General features: G+C 48.7%; 3 protein-coding genes across 6 annotated transcripts in view; 1 reads left to right on the forward strand and 2 right to left on the reverse strand.

Moving 5' to 3' along the window:
* Positions 1-6,001, reverse strand: part of CEP89 (centrosomal protein 89) — a 79,884-nt gene extending 73,883 nt beyond the window's left edge. Inside the window, 2 exon segments of the mRNA XM_084960366.1 lie at positions 1,282-1,388; positions 5,855-6,001. Of these exon segments, the coding sequence (XP_084816492.1) occupies positions 1,282-1,388; positions 5,855-5,893 (146 nt within the window). The 5' untranslated portion in view covers positions 5,894-6,001.
* A 216-nt stretch (positions 6,002-6,217) lies between these two features.
* On the forward strand, positions 6,218-9,838 carry FAAP24 (FA core complex associated protein 24). Of its 2 annotated transcripts, none has more exons than XM_003355844.5 (5): positions 6,218-6,416; positions 6,605-6,723; positions 6,838-6,977; positions 7,356-7,508; positions 9,098-9,838. In XM_003355844.5, exons 2-5 carry the CDS (start codon positions 6,618-6,620, stop codon positions 9,344-9,346), a joined length of 648 nt encoding a protein of 215 aa, XP_003355892.1. In that variant the 5' UTR covers positions 6,218-6,416; positions 6,605-6,617; the 3' UTR covers positions 9,347-9,838. The 2 variants fall into 2 exon arrangements, with proteins under 2 accessions (XP_003355892.1, XP_003355891.1); XM_003355843.5 differs by having other exon boundaries at positions 6,218-6,294.
* Positions 9,839-11,288: 1,450 nt separating this feature from the next.
* RHPN2 (rhophilin Rho GTPase binding protein 2) overlaps positions 11,289-16,409 on the reverse strand; it is a 70,692-nt gene continuing 65,571 nt past the window's right edge. For all 3 annotated transcript variants that reach the window (XM_021094286.2, XM_084960396.1, XM_021094287.2), the window contains one exon: positions 11,289-12,620. In XM_021094286.2, the coding sequence (XP_020949945.1) occupies positions 12,360-12,620 (261 nt within the window). In that variant the 3' untranslated portion in view covers positions 11,289-12,359. The remainder of the gene's footprint in view (positions 12,621-16,409) is intronic.

Consider the following 16,409-nt stretch of genomic DNA (forward strand, 5'->3'; position numbering starts at 1 on the left):
TCGCAGGATCCAAGGCACATCTGCGACCTACACTGCAGCTTGTGGCAATGCTGAATCCTTAACCCACTGAGTAGGCAGGGATTGAACCCGAATCCTCATGGATACTAGTTGGGTTCTTAACCCGCTGAGCCACAACAAGAACTCTCGGTACGACCCTTAAATGAAATTATTTCTCACTGTTAATGGTTAAGCCATATGCCCATGTTTTTTCTGGATAAAAAAAAATAGTCTCAAATTCTCCTGTGCCTAAAATCTTGGGGAGGGCGGCATGAGCAGGGGGCTTAGGTATAAAAGAAAGTCAGCACTCTGGTACATCAGGAACACTGGAAGATGGGGAACCCAAGCCCTGGCAAGTGCTTTTCCTTCCTTCCTGCAAAGCACTTCTTCTGAAAGGCAGACTTGTGTTTAAAAAGAAAATTATGGGAGTTCCCTTCGTGGTGCAGCAGAAATGAATCCGACTAGAATCCATGAGGATTCAGGTTCTATCTCTGGCCTCGCTCAGTGGGTTAAAGGATCTGGTGTTGCCGTGAGCTGTGTAGGTTGCAGACGTGGCTCGGATCCTGCATTGCTGTGGCTGTGGTGTAGGCTGGCAGCTGCAGCTCTGATTTGACCCCTAGCCTGGACTTTCATATGCCAAGGGGGCAGCCCTAAAAAGCAAAATAAATAAATAAATAAATAAAATTATGTGCACAATTCAAATTCCTTTTAATGGAGTTCCCACGGCAGCACAATCAGCAGCGTCTCTGTGGCATCAGGATGCAGGTTTGATCTATGGCCTGGTATGGCAGGTTAAAGGATGCAGGTTCGATCTATGGCCTGGTATAGCGGGTTAAAGGATGCAGGTTCGATCTATGGCCTGGTATAGCAGGTTAAAAGATGCAGGTTCAATCTATGGCCTGGTACAGCGGGTTAAAGGATATGGCGTTGCTGTAGCCATGGGCTAGCTCACAACTGTGGCACAGATCTGATGCCTGGCCCAGGAACTCCATATGCCACAGGGCAGCCAGGATTAAAAAAAAGGCGGGGGGGGGTGTGTTTAACATTTTGAAAAATTACATTCAATTATGAAATGTGAGAATTCCAAAGACAGAAAGGAACAGACCATTATGGCACAGAGAAACCATATTAAGTGCTTCATTATGGAGCCATGATCCCTATTTCAAAGGACATGAGTCCGATCACCCTACTTGTGATCTTTCTCACCCGTGTGAACAGTTCGAGCACCCAGCACTTGGTGGCTGAGCACAGAAGTGACCTCGGTACTGCTCACCGGGGACTCACCTTGGTCTCTCTGGGGAAGGATTGGGGCTGCGTGGAGGAGGTGTGCGGGGCACAGCTGCCTTTGGCGCGATGCTGGCTGCAGGGAGAAGGCCAGGGATGATGTGTTCCTGCACAAAGGAAACCCAGCAGTGGTCAGTGGTACAGAGGGTCATCTCTGGGTCCTCCCACCAGCCCTTCCTGGGCCTGGGAGGGGAACAGCTGTGTTGGCCACCCAGGGACCTAGCCTCCCCCACCCCCCGACCCCAGGAGGGCCACTCCTTCCCCTGCCATCCTCAACCCCCATCTGGCCTGGCAAGAGTGCCCACCCAGGTACTGTCACAGAGCTGCCCATAGAGGTGAGGTCCCCTCGTCCTCCCTTCCCTGACCATGCCCCCGAGTCACCCTCCAGCACCCAGACTTGTCTCACAGCACTGCCCGGAGGACCCTACTCACTCACTTGCCGCCCCACCCCCGCAGAATGGAAGCTCCCTGAGAGCAGGCAACCTTCTTGTCTTTGTCGACCCTGGAACTGTGGCACGAGCCCACTGCCCAACACTCGGCAGGGGCTGAGTAAGGATTTTAGGGAGTTTATCTCAAAGACGCAGAGTAACAAAAACTAGTTCCCACACAGTGAAAGTCGGAGGACCCTGCTTTAGGCAACTGGGAGGCCCTCGGAAGTTCCTGAGTCTGGCCCAATCTTCATTTTCTGTGCACTGGCATTCCTCTGTACCTCCTAGAGGCAAAATGCCAGGACAGCAATGAAGAAACCTTGTCCTCACCTCGAGGAGGAGGGGGGACAGAGGGAAAACTCCCAGATATGTATACTACAACACAGAATTACGGAATGTGCCAAGGGAGAGGTAAAGACAGGAGTTCCTATTGTGGCTCGGCAGTTAACGAACCCGACTAGTATCCACGAGGACGTGGGTTTGATCCCTGGCCTTGCTTAGTAGGTTAAGGACCCGGTGTGGCCACAAGCTGTGGTGTAGGTCGCAGATGTGGCTCAGATCCAGGGTGGCCATGGCCATGGCTGTGATGTAGGCCGGCAGCTGGAGCTCCCATTTGACCCCTAGCCTGGGAAATTCTGTATGCTGAGGGTGCAGCCCTAAAAAGAAAAAAAAAAAAAGACAAAATGCTGAGGGACCCCAGGGAGGGGAGGGCTCCTGCAGGACTGGGGGCCAGCAAGGGGACCACCAATGTGCTGTTGGAGAAAATGTCAGAGCATTTAGACTGGGTCCTCGAAGACATCACAGTTAGGAAATGTGATGGAAAGGCATTCAGGAGGAGGGAACAACATGAACGAAGGAATGAGGCAAGACATTCACGGCAGTGTTCTCGAAGTACAGAGGCATCTGAGATGTGGAGGCTGGAAGAGTGGGCTGGGGGTCAGAGGAGGGACTGTTTCCATTTAAGAGCTGATACCAGACTGAGATGTTCTTATGAGCGAGGGAGAAGCACCCACTGCAACTGACCCTGGCAAAGGCTCACGAGGCAGGGGGAAGACATGGTTCGGGGGGGGAAAAAAGGGGGCAAAACCAAGGGGAAGAGCCAGGGGTCTGGGCAGTGGTCAGGAGTGAGGGATGAGGGAGTTCCTGGTTGTGGCTCAGTGGTTAATGAATCCGACTAGGAACCATGAAGTTGCGGGTTCGATCCCTGCCCTTGCTCAGTGGGTTAAGGATCTGGTGTTGCCGTGAGCTGTGGTGTAGGTTGCAGATGCGGCTCGGACCACATGTTGCTGTGGCACAGGCTGGCAGCTACAGCTCCGATTGGACCCCTAGCCTGGGAACCTCCATATGCCACGGGAGTGGCCCAAGAAAATGGCAAAAAGACAGAAAAGAAAAAAAAAAAAAAAAAAAAAAGGGGAGTGAAGGATGAGTGGACCTGCCCAATGGCTCCTGCAGCCCTCCCCCCAGTTCCATGTGCACGGCCAACCCCAGGAGCACGTGTTCCAGAGGAGCTGCTGCTGCATTCCACCCTTCAACAGGACACACACCTGTCCTCTGCCTCCCGTGTCCCTCACTGCCTGGCAGATGCTCCACAAGAAAGGTTTTCCTTCGCCTTTGAATCCCCAGGGGTTGGCAGCCAGTAGGTCCTCCAAAAAGGCCTTGTGAGTTTGTTTGTTTAATTTTTGTGATGGATGGAGTGAATCTCCTATCGTGTGAACACTCCTCCCCTGTGCTGGATAACCACTGCCTAAGTGTGGTTCTCCTGCCTCAGACTCTAAAACACAGAATGTGCCTATCTTGACCCAGCATGAAAACTAACTCTCCGGGGTAGCCCCACTCTTGTGCTGACAGAGAAATGTTCTCTCATGCCACAGAAGGCTGCTAAGGCTGCTATTGGTTGATTCCTAGCAATGGCTCCAGATTCATTTCTTGCTGGCCCTACAGTATCGCCCTACTGTAACATTCGGAACTGCCTTCCCTGGAGTTCCCACTGTGGCTCAGTGGGTTAAGAACCCGACACTGTCTCCATGACGATGCCGATTTTATCCCTGGCCTCAATCAGTGGGTCAAGCACCTGGTGTTCCCTTGTTGCCACGAGCTGCAGTGTGGTCACAGCTTCAGCTCAGATCTACTGTGGCTGTGGGTAGGCCACAGCTGCAGCTCCGATTCAACCCCTAGTCTGAGAACTTCCATATGCTACAGGTGTGGTCGTAAATAGAAAAAAAAAAAAAAAAAAGAAAAAAGAAAAATTGCCTTCCCACAGAGCAAAAGAGTCATTCTTTGTCAGGCTTTTGTCTAAGCTGTTTTCTCCACCGGTGATTCTCTTTCCTTACTCCTCCCAAGACCCAGATCAACTCTTGAGGCTGACTTTGCTGCCCCTTCCCCAATACGTGCTTCTACAGCACTTCTTGCCTTACCATCTTCTGCTGAATTACTTAAGGGCTCGTCTACCCTTTAGCCAATGTGGCCAGAAGCTATTAATTCATTGTGGGTATCTGGCACACACACAGGAGGAATTCAGTAATGCAATTAAGACCTCAGTAAACATGCAGAGTTAGCAAAACTGCAATGGAAAAATATGCTTTAACTACATCTTCATTGCTTCTCAACAACCGCTAAATCTAAAATGACTTTACCAAGTCAGAGGGCTGGGAACAGGAAGCCAAGGCAGACGTGTTTCCTGATCTCAATGCGAAAAGGAGTTCGGGAGTATCCCTATCAAAATGATGGGGTATTGAAAGTATTAAGTTTATGAAGAACTGAATATAAGTAGATTTTGGGTTTGACCAGGCAAGTATGGAAAAGGGAGACAGGAGCAAGGGCATGGGGGTGGGAGGAGGGTAGTGGTTATAATGATGGACTTCGGAATTAGAAATCAGGGCTGGAGGGAGTTCCCCTTGTGGCTCAGAGGTAAGAAACCTGACTAGTATCCATGACAACTCGAGTTTGATCCCTGGCCCTGCTCGGTGGGTTAAGGATCCAGCGTTGGGGTGAGCTGTGGTGTGGGCCAGCAGCTGCAGCTCTGATTCGACCCCTAGCCTGGGAACTTCCATATGCTGCAGGTGTGGCCCTAAAAAGTGAAAAAAGAAAGAAGGAAGGAAGGAAAGAAAGAAAGGGAAATAAATTAAGGCTGGAAAGAAAGAACCAAAGAAAGAAAAAATAAATTAGGGCTGGAAAAGAGTAATGAGGACAGTGGTAGAACCAACAGACTGGGGGGAGGGGAGGATGTCAAAGAATTACAGGTGTCAGGATCCTATAGGAATTGAGTAACTTACTAGGAGGAGGAGGGGTAAGAGAATGAGCCTGGGATTTGGAGCCTGCAGTGACAGAGTGGCCATGGGAAGGTCTGGAGGGAAGCTTTCCAGACAGAAGGAAGAGCAAAGACCTGAAGGAACAGAAAGGTGGGAATAGCTGGAAAGCCTGTGCATTGGGCACAGTCCGGTTTGCCTAAAAGAATCCCAGGTTCCCAACCTGGTGCAGTAGGTTAAGAATCCCTCTGCAACAGCTGGAGTGGCTGCGGTGGGGGATGTTCGATCCTATGCCCAGCGCAGTGATCCGGAGTTGCCACAGCTGTGGTGTAGGGCGCAGCTGCGGCTCAGATTCAATCCCAGGCCCAGGAACTTCCATAGGCCACGCGTGTGGCCACTAAACTAATAAGAAAATAATCTCTTAGGCTGCTTTGTGGAGAACAGACTCTCCACGAAGGGCAGGAAAGGAGATCGAAAAATAGCGAGGAGCTGCTACAGCAGCTCAGATAGATGCTGGGTTGGGGGCAGGGACAGCTTCCGGATGAATCTGGTGGGTAAATCTATGGAACTTGCTGATGGGGTGTACGTGGTGGGTGGCGGAGGAAGGAATCAAGAATGACTTTCCACTGGGGAGATTCCGCAGTGGAGCGGGTTTGTGCCTTCAGAAGTGAACTCCTGGACACCGGAGCGAATGTTACAGGGGAGACAGAGCACCTCTATCCGACTGAGGCCGACACTGGGATAAAAGAGTCGTGTTCGAACTCGAAAAGTCAGGGCTTCTCGAAAGGAAAACCTCTTTCTCTTGTGCCACTACCCTGCCTCCATCCCAAACCCCAACCCCCACCCACTTAACTCCTGGGCGGAAGGGCCAAAGCACAGGCCGGGCGTGGATCTACTTACAAACTGCCTCTTTCGGCCTCTCCGGAACTCCAGGGGCATCCTTGCTGTGTGGAGGGGCGGCCAGACCGGGACTGGACTGCCAAGCAAACCGCAGGGCCGAGGACGGCTCCCTAAAGCCTATTGCTTGCAGCTGGCCTCGCCCCAGACGCCTTGTCTACGCAATACACTTCAAAACAACCAGGTCGGCCATTGGCTTAGCTTTTTCCCCGACTAATCAGAGTGAAGGTTACTGCACATCCGTCGCTCTTGGCAACCAGCGGGTCCCAGTCAAATCCTCTCCAAGGGCGGAAATTGTGAGCGCTGTCCATTCTCTTATTGGCCAGACCAGATGTCGATCTCTGAGGCCATAACCTATCCAGCGCTAGGGGAGGCGGAGGGCGGGCAGGATGAAGGTCTAGGAGTGAGCAGAAGGGAACCTGGAAGTGGCGCGCAGACTGCAGGTACTGTCAAAAGGAGACCCTGAGCTGGGGTCAAGGTGGGGCTCCTGGCGGCTCGGCCCCCGCCCTAGACTGGAATGAGGAGCCAAGTCAAGGACCGAGCGGAGGTGTTAAGGGCCAGACAGGTGACGGAAATGAGGGATGTGACTACCAGGACGGGAATCTCCTCGTTTTTGGACTTTGGCCAATACGCCAGTCTTTTAAAGAACACTCTGCAGACGGGCTCCTGCCAAAGAGGCCCGGGCTTGGAGTGGAATGTGGGGTCATAAGCTGGAGAGCCTGCTCAAGTGCTGTTTTGCATTCCCTTCATTAGATCGAGGCCGGCGATGGAAGGGAACGCCCCGGATGGCACCGGCCCCGTGCACGTCCCATTTGGGCACATTGTGGCCAATGAGAAATGGCGTGGGTCGCAGCTGGCACAGGGAATGCAAGGTCGGTGGGCTCCGTCTATGCAATTGCTCTTTTGCCTCACCCCACTTTTTAAAAACGTTCCACCCTCTTTTCATTCACAGCTCATGGAACTTTTTTTCTTGTCTGTATTTTCAGGGAAAATTAAACTCATCTTTGAGGATGGCCTGACACCGGTAGATTTTTACTTACCTAGCAGATCCTGCATTCTTTATATCACCGAAGCTGATTTAGTGGCAGGAAATGGCTACAGAAAGAGACTTGTCCGAGTTAGAAATGTAAGTAAGGAGTTAAGGAAACAAACTGAAAATTGACTTCTATCCTCCTCCTGCTATCCCTTGGAATAATTTATATACAACCATTGACCATTCCAAGCACTCTTGGATAGTGTCTTAATCTTTTATTTTGATTTTTTTGGCTTTTGGTCTTTTCAGGGTTGCACCCACGGCATATGGAGGTTCCCAGGCTGGGGGTCTAGTCGGAACCACAACTCCAGATCCTTAACCCACTGATCGAGGCTAGGGATTGAACCCAAAACCTCATGGTTCCTAGTTGGATTCGTTTCTGCTGCACCACGGCGGGAACTCCATGTTTTAATCTTGAGTAGAGTTTTGTTACAATAGAGTTGCCTGTCTTTTTTCTTTCTTTCTTTGAAGTCCACTAAACTTCAAGCAATCGTAGTAGTTGAAAAAACGCAGATGAGTGAACAGTACTTTCCAGCTGCACAGAAATTTACTGTCCTGGATCTTGGGATGGTGTTGCTTCCAGTGGCCAACCAGATAGAAGCGGCCTGCCTCATTACCCAGTTAGTAAGTACTGATTCCCGTTCCTTCACAGTAGCCCTGTTTTATGACTCGATTGACTTTCCTAGATCCTTCTCTGGCAGCTGCCCTTCCTATAGGTGCAATCCATCAAATCAATCTATATCAGTCTCTGGATTGGTTTCTAAAACTTTTCTCAGGAATTTAAGTTCAGAAGCTGCCTCTGCAGCTAGCCGAGCTTGCTGCCCATTCTAGGCAAGTGTATAATAAAGTGAACAAGTTGGTGACCTGATTTTTAGCCTGCCAGTCCATCTTGCACTAATCTGCAGTTAGACTGGTGACATTCTCAGCTGGCAGCTACTTAGCCTCGTCCCCACCTGTCTCTTGCTTACTAGTGAGAGCTTACTAGTAGGAGGATGGGTAAGAAAAAAAATAGGGAGGAGCTGCTACAGCAGCTCAGGTAGATGCTGGGTTGGGGGCAGGAACAGCTGCTGGATGAATCTGGTGGGTAAATCTATGCAACTTGCTGGTGGGATGTACGTGGTGGGTGGCAGAGGGAGGAATCAAGAATGACTTTCCACTGGGGGAGACTCTGAAGCACAAGCACTTCTTTTTTCTTTTTAAGGCTGTACCTGTGGCATATGGAAGTTCCTAGACTGGGGGTCAAATTGTAGCTGCAGCTGCCGGCCTACACCACAGCCGCAGCCACAGCAACACAGGATCCGAGCCGCATCTGAAATCTACATCATAATTCAAAGCAATGCTGGATCCATAACCCACTGAGCAAAGCCAGGGATCGAACCTGCTTCCTAATTGATACTGGTCGGATTCTTAACCCACTGAGCCACAATGGGAACTCCAGCACTAGCACTTCTGTCTGCAAGTTTTTTGTGTTGTGTTTTTTTCAAATCTGGTGGTTCTCCATTGTCCTCACTAATTAACATAATTGTACATTAGAATTTTCTGTTGTCTTTTTAGGGCTGCACCCTCTGCATATGGAAGTTCTCAGGCTAGGGGTCGAATCCAAGCTGCAGCTGCCGGCCTACACCACAGCCACAGCAATGCCGGACCTTTTAACCCTGAGCGAGGCCAGGGATCAAACTGGCATTCTCATGTATACTAGTCAGGTTTATTGACTACCCCTGAGCCACAACAGGAATTCCATGGGGAACTTTTAAAAACAGTGATCCACAAGCCTTACCTCAGACCAGTTAAAAATCAGAATGTAGGGGGAGGGGAGTTCCTGAGTGGCTCTGTAATAATGAACCCGACTAGCATCCATGAAGACTCAGGTTCAATCCCTGGCCTCGCTCAGCGGGTTAAGGATCCGGTGTTGCCATGAGCTGTGGTGTAGGTCACAGATGTGGCTCCAATACAGCGTTGCTGAGGCTCTGGCGTAGGCTGGTGGTTACAGCTCCGATTCAGCCCCTAACCTGTGAGTGCGGCCCTAAAGAGACCAAAAAAAAAAAAAAAGAATTTTTATTGACATCTGAAAAATTGTATTCATTGTATGGGGAAACACTTGTCGTGGTGAGTCAAGCTGAACCAAACAGCAAAAATGTCCACAAAACAGACTTTTGAGGAAACTGCCAGTCCTCTAGAGGATACTCACTGCTTTTCCTTTAATCTGGGCCCAGGTTCAAGAACAAACCAAAGAGCCCAGCAAGAACCCTGTTCTCAGGAGGAAGCGGGCTGTGATCTCTGAGCCAGCCCTCCTTCGAACTGTGCAACGGATCCCAGGAGTTGGAAAAGTGAAGGCTCCCCTCCTGCTCCAGAGGTTTCCAAGTATCCAGCAGCTCAGCAATGCTTCCGTCCAGGAACTGGAGCCAGTGGTCGGACAGGCAGTGGCACGGCACGTCCATGCCTTCTTCACCCAGCCCAGGTGACCACTCGTCTCAAAGCACCTCCTTTACACCGTGGACCAGACGGCAGGATCTGGCTTTTGCTTTAAGGACAAAAAAAAAAAAATTTCCTCCCACAGCAACGAGGGAAAGATGAGGTACAGCCTGTGTGGAACCTGCCTGTTGTCTTGTCCTGCCTGCTTTCTGAACTCAAACATTTCAGTTCGTGGGCCCCGAAGGGCCCTAGGGCCCTGCCCTCACCTGCCAGCATGCAGAGCGCTGGTGGGCATCTTCCTAAGGGCTTAAATATGGACCCTCAAATTCTGCAAAAAGCCAGCCTGGGCAGATTTTAATGTGTGATCTTGACCTGTAGGGATCATGGAAGGTGATGGTGTCTAAAGGAAACAAACCTACAATGAAGCACTGTGTACCCTAAGCCCCTTGTTCCTGCTGGCGGAGCCACCGTTCTTCAGGTCCAGCCTGAATGCACCTGTGCTTTGTGGGTGGCTGCCAGTGTAAATAAACAATTGTACTGCCTTTTTTTCTTCCTTTTCGTCGCTCCCTCCCAGTTCCTGGGAGCTTGCAGTTTGTTGATCATCATTGAATACGTCTTCTGAACCCAGAAAGCCTGGAGTTCCCATTTTAAGATAAAAAGCCAACGTGCATGAGGGTGGGAAAGCAAGTGTTTGTAAGTGTGTTGCCCAACACTGGGAAGACACAGGGAAATGGCCGGGGCAGCTGTAGCCAGAGGAGAGCCTGTGGCTCAGCATCAAAAGATACATTCAAAAAAGAAATACAATGAGGAGTTCCCGTCATGGCTTAGTGGTTAATGGATCTGACTAGGAACCATGAGGTTGTGAGTTCGGTCCCTGGCCTTGCTCAATGGGTTAAGGATCCAGCGTTGCCATGAGTTGTGGTGTAGGTTGCAGATGCAGCTCGGATCCCACGTTGCTGTGGCTCTGGTGTAGGCCGGCGGCTACAGCTCCAATTCCACCCCTAGCCTGGAAACCTCCATATGCTGCAGGAGCGGGCCAAGAGATGGCAAAAAAGACAAAAAAAAAAAAAAAAAAAAAAAAAAAAAAGAAAGAAATACAATGAAAGATGTCAGGGGAGTTCCCCTCGTGGCCCAGCAGTTAGCCAACACGACTAGTATCCATGAGGACTTGGGTTCAATCCCAGGCCTCACTCAGTGGGTTAAGGATCGGGCATTGCCATGAGCTGTGGTGTGGGCCTCAGATGTGGCTCAGATCCAGAGTTGCTGAGGCTGTGGTGTAGGCCGGCTGCAGTTCTGCTTCGATCCCTAGCCCGGGAATCTCCGTATGTCAAGGGTATGGCCCTAAAAAGACAAAAAAAGAAAAGAACAGAGAATGGCAGGGGCAGCTGCAGCCAGAGAAGAGAGCCCACGGCTCAGGATCAAAAGATACATTTAAAAGAGAAATACAATTAAAGATGTCAGGAGTTCCCTTGTGGCCTAGCAGCCAAGGACCTGGGATTGTCACTGCTGTAGCTCATTGTCCTTGCAGCGGCCAGGGTCCAATTCCTGGCTCAGGGAACTTCTACATGCCATGGGTGCAGCCAAAATAAATAAGGATGCCAGAGCCCAGGGCTGGGGATCAAAAGGTGTAACTGCCTATTCAAAAAACAGGAACTGTGGCTTGGATCCTATGTTGCTGTGGCTGGCAGCTCCAGCTCCAATTTGACCCCTAGCCTGGGAACCTCCACATGCCATGGGAGGGCCCTAAAAGAAAAAATAAATAAAATAAGTAAATGCAATTATTAAAAGTACCTATGTCTTCAAGGGTACTAAAAGAACACGAATAAGTCCTGTTTTGTGAAAAGTTCAGAATTTAAAAAAAAAAAAATCACAATAAAAACATCTTGTGCATTAAAGTAAGAATAATTTGAAAGGGGGGGAACGAAAGTGAAATCAAAGTGGAAAACATTCACTCAGAAAAAAGAAAAAAGAAAAAAAAAAGAAAACATTCACTCAGGCAAATGAATGTGTTTATTTAAATATTTATACAAAAATGGCCCTAAGAGCAACGGATACACTTCCCCATTTATGGTTGCTTCCCTTTTGATATTACATACTAGAAAAGATTTAACTTCGTTAATTTTCCAAATTACATGTCAATGTATTGTTAAGCTATGTAACTTGTACTATGTCAACAGTGAATCTTACTAGAATCACGGTGTCATCCAGCGTACAGCAAGAGAAATCCACTAGGAAGAATGTCATTTTAAAAAGTCAAATATTAGAGCTCTAAACTTGAATCATTTACATCCTGACCTTATAAAATGTGTTTAACCCTTCTTAAAGACTCTTAAAATATACAATTATTTACTTTCTACTTAAGCAAAATGAAATGTGTTTTGAGTATCAAACAATATATTATCTACCTTGTAGACAGCCTCTTCATCTAACACTGCCACTGTGTTAGCGACTTTTAAAGGACATAAAATAGAAGAAAAGCTGTTCCTAAATGGTTCTTTTATCTACTAAGTCATGACAAATTTGGCACTAGACTTTCTCTGGAAAGAGCATTCATATTATCTAGAAATAATAGTAAAATATTGTTGCTTTAGGTTAATGAATTCTTCTTAGGCAGCAGCTCTTTGGAACAGCTTTTAGTAACACTAAGTATCATTACAGTCCCTTGACCTGCCTTAATTTGGGTTAATCTGAATTCTGAGTTAAGGAGTTAACCATCACCCAAGACTGGAAACTTACAAAGGGGACCAATACAGGAAATCCTAATTTAACTCTGATAATAAGTAACTAAAAGTCAGAACCACAGTCCTTAAAAACAGCCATATTTCCACACTGTTCTATTTCCAATACTTTAGATAATAAAGAAGTTGCAGCAGTATGGTGAGGCTTCCCGAATAAACTTGTTTTCCACAAATTTCTAGAGGTCTCTTGTTACTTTCATGCATAAAGTCATATCAGTTGTGGATCTACACTGTGCAAAAATGGGATTTGAGAATAGTGAGAAATGTCCCTTGATGGCACAAATATGAAGGCCCCGTCAGCGCCAGATACACCTGTTTCCTCGCCTTAGTACAAAGAACTGTCGGAGTTGAGCAGGCTGAATGGAGAGGGGAGCTTCTTCTTGCCCGGAGGCCCTGTCACCCCGACCGACGGGAGGCACAAGGTACTCGCTGACTTCTGTCTGTTCTTGTTGGTGCTCCAGCTCAAAAACGAAAGCTTTTTCGAGATTTTCTTGGTTTTATCAGTTTTATCGTCATCATCTATGGCTAAGCAGATCATGGAGTAAGTTTTCTGCATTCCCACGGAGTATGTGGCGCACTTACTGAGCTGCACACAGAAAAGGAAGAAAAGGGGTGTTAGAAATCCTCAGGGTGTCAGAGGAATGCTGGTCACGTTTGAAACTCAACTTCTGCACCTACAGGGTCCTTTAATATTAAGCTGAAATAATTCTGAAACTCAGAGACTAAAACACTGATAGAAAACGGGGTCCTTAAAAACAGGGACAATCGAGAGTTCTCTGGTGGCTCAACAGGTTAAGGGCCCGGTGTTGTCACTGTCTGACTAGGGTCAACTGCTGTGGCCTGGGATCTTCTGCTTACCAAGGATGCAAGCAAAAAAATAAACAGGAGCAAAGCTTTTCTTCTTCTTCTTGGGCTGTACCCAAGGCATATGGAAGTACCCAGGGCCAGGGATCCAATTCAAGCCGGAGCTTCGACCTACCTACGGCCACAGCTGCAGCAATGCTGGGTTATTAACCCACTGCACGGGGCTGGGGATCAAACCCAGCCCTCCACAGAAAAAAGCCGGATCATTAATCCACAGCACCAGGGCAGAAACGCCAACAGAGACAATTCTTAAGGAATATACTCAAGTAGCGGTACTTTGGGCTGTGGGCCACTACTCACTTTTTTTGAAAAAGTAATGCACACTCATGGTCAGTAATATGAAAATGCATGAGGTGAACATGCCTCAGGGAGGATTAGTATCCGTCCCACCTGGGCTCTCAGGCCCTTCCCAACAACAACCACTATCTGTTACACTTTGAGAGACAGCATTCACGTACAGGTATTGATGCATGTTGGCACCCGTCAATCTTCTTTCCTTAGAAAGACACCATACACACGGGTTGGCACTGAATGTATCCAGGGTTTCAGCCCACCCCAGTGGGTACAAGGCAACTTTATTCTCTTCAAAGACTACAGAATCTACAGTGATGGTGCTATTAACTTTTTCTCGTTTTTAAAACTGGTGATACATACATAACACCAAATTTACCATTTTAACCATTTTTTGAGTATAGTTCTGTGGCCTTAAATACATACACACTGTTGCACAGCCACCACCGCCATCCATCTCCAGAGCTTTTCCATCTTCCTGAAATAAACTCTGCACCCATTAAACACCCCTGTTACCTTTTATTTTTGCTTTTTAGGGCCAAACCTGAAGCATATGGAGGTTCCCAGGATAGGGGGTCGAATCAGAGCTACAGCTGCCGGCCTATACCACAGCTACAGCAATGCCAGATCCAAGCCGCATCTGCAACCTACACCACAGCTCACGGCAAAGCCCGGTCCTTAACCCACTGATCGAGGCCAGGGATCAAACCTGCAACCTCATGGTTCCTAGTCGGATGCGTTTCTGCTGCGCCTCAATGGGAACTCCACCCCTGTTAACTTTCAAAGGACTGTGCAGGACTCCAACAGGAAATGCGAAGGCACTTGTTTTATAAACACCTCTGTGTGAGTGAGTTACCACCTGCCTCTAAGGTTTGCCTAACATGGAGATTACTTTGCTCACCGAACGTTTATTGACCATCTACCTGGTTCCAGGCACTAAAGTCAGGCCGTATGTATATGATAAGTATGCAGACAATGTATCTAAATCTTGGGCACATTGTTCACAATGCAAATCCAGGCGAGGAATTGAGTGATGCGGCAAAACAGTATTCACTATAAAATGTTCCTCTGGGGGGTCCTGTTGTGGTCCAGTGGAAACAGGTCCGACGAGGATGCGGGTTCAATCCCGGGCCTCACTCAGTGGGTCAGGGTTCCGGCGTTGCCGTGAGCTGTGGTGTAGGTCACAGACTTGGCTTGGATCTCAGGTTGCTGTGTCTGTGGTGTAGGCTGGCAGCTGTAACTCCAATTTGACCCCTCCCCTAGCCTGCCAACTTTCAGGTGCCACGGGGGCAGCCCTAAAAAGAAAAAAAAAGGAATGTCCCTCTGAAGTTTGGCTCCTTTGGATAAAAGATGCCTGCTTTCCCTTTTCTATTAAGATTGCCTATTAATCCCACCATGCGCTACAGGACATACACACTATCAGTAAAAACAATAATAAGACATACAGCCCTGGAGGTAGATTGGATGCCTGCAAACATTTTTAACCTCAGCCTGTTTAATGTCCATTACGCATCATTATAACCACTCCCTTACAAGTACCCCCCGATTCTCTTCCACCAGCAGCTACCAACCAGGGAAATGTCAACTCTGGTTAAACTCTATCCTCTGTTTCCCCTGCCTGCATCCAATGTGCAGGAAAGCTGCTCCTTGCTGGAGGATATCTACCAAACCAACTGGCTTCCCTTGAAGCTCCAACGCTACCCCAAGCCTCGACCGGGCACCCCATTACCTGGTACTCCCACACTTCTCTAGTCATTTCTTTCCTTTTCTCCTTGATACCATCTCTCAAGCCCTCCTGATATCCTAGTCTTATACAGTCATCCCTTGATGTCCACAGTGGGCAGGTTCCAGGATGCCTACCAGATGCTAAAATCTGCTGCTCCTCTAATGCTTCATATAAAACAATCCACAGGTGACTGAACCTGCAAATGTGGAAGGTGCAAATCCTCGTACTCAGTGGATACGAGGGCAGACTGTACTTCACTGCATCTGTCCTCCAAGGTGTGCCCTCCCCCTGTGCCTGGAGCTCGCTCCCCATCTCCTCCAAGTCCCCCCTCTTTCCTGCACACCTTCTCCCATCAGCCCATAAGCTTATGGTGCTATCACACACATACCTCCGAAAAGCTCTCCTTTTCCCTGTGTCCCCCTCCCAGCTACCACTGCACTCTCTCTGCTCCTCTCACAAGTCTTCCCTTCCTCCCGAGATTCACCTTTCTCCTGTCCTTCATGCAGCATGCTCCCCCCTACGCATGCCCCACATCTTCCTGAGGCGCCTCCCTGGAACTCAGGGCTTTACGGAGCACAGCTGGGAACCCGGCCCTAGTCTAAGTCTTGGACTATACAGGTGAGGACAATGAGGCTGCCTAGGGACGATCATGACCTGCTGAAGGTCCAACAGCTTGTTAACAGAAGACAGGGCCTGATTCCAGGTCTTTGATTCCAAGCCTGGGATTCTTTCCACTCCATCAGTAATATTCAAAACTGCTCCTGAATTCCCATTGTGGTTAAGGGGGTAAGAAGCCAACACAGAGTCCATGAGGATGCACGTTCGATTTCTGGCCTCGCGCAGTGGGTTAAGGATCTGGCGTTGCTGCAAGCTGCAGTGTAGGTGACCGATGTGGCTCAGATCTGGCATTGCTGTGGTTGTGGCACAGGCTGTAGCTGCAGCTTCAATTCGACCCCTAGCCTGGGAACTTCCATATGCCTTGAGTGCGACCACAAAAAGAAAAAAAACAAAAAAACCCTGCTCCATGGAGGAGTATCAGGGAGCCCCACCACACTCCAGAGAGAGTGGGGTAGTAGGCGACCCGTTTAGCCAGAGCACAGGCCTTTGCTGTTTCCACGATTTGCTTTTGTTTGAAGAAAGCGCGAAAACGCTTGGCAGTTAAAAAACAGTGCTCCATTGTCGTTATCTCAAGTCCATTCCGGGTGACAAGAATAACCACATCACAGTTGTAACTACAATAACAGCTATTATGAATTGAAAGGTAGCCCAGCTTATGCCTTGTTTTCTCTGTTTTCCTGAGGTTCAGAGCAATTCTCTGACATCCAAGGTCACAGAACTGGTGAAAGCCACAACTCAAACAGAGGCAGTCTGAGTTCAGAAGCCTTGCTTTAAGCCCTAACTCCCATTCTTCCCTGGCCTGGTTCAAAGGTGTGACAGGGGTATCAGCTAAGCCCTTCAGTCTCTTCTGGGGCAGGGCCTCTAAAGCCACAGGTC

This window comes from Sus scrofa, chromosome 6, assembly GCF_054392235.1.
Source record: "Sus scrofa isolate SSC_HxYL_T2T_F1_AM1 chromosome 6, Sscrofa_HxYL_maternal_Yorkshire_Landrace_v2.0, whole genome shotgun sequence".
In the NCBI taxonomy this organism is placed as follows: Eukaryota; Metazoa; Chordata; class Mammalia; order Artiodactyla; family Suidae; genus Sus; species Sus scrofa.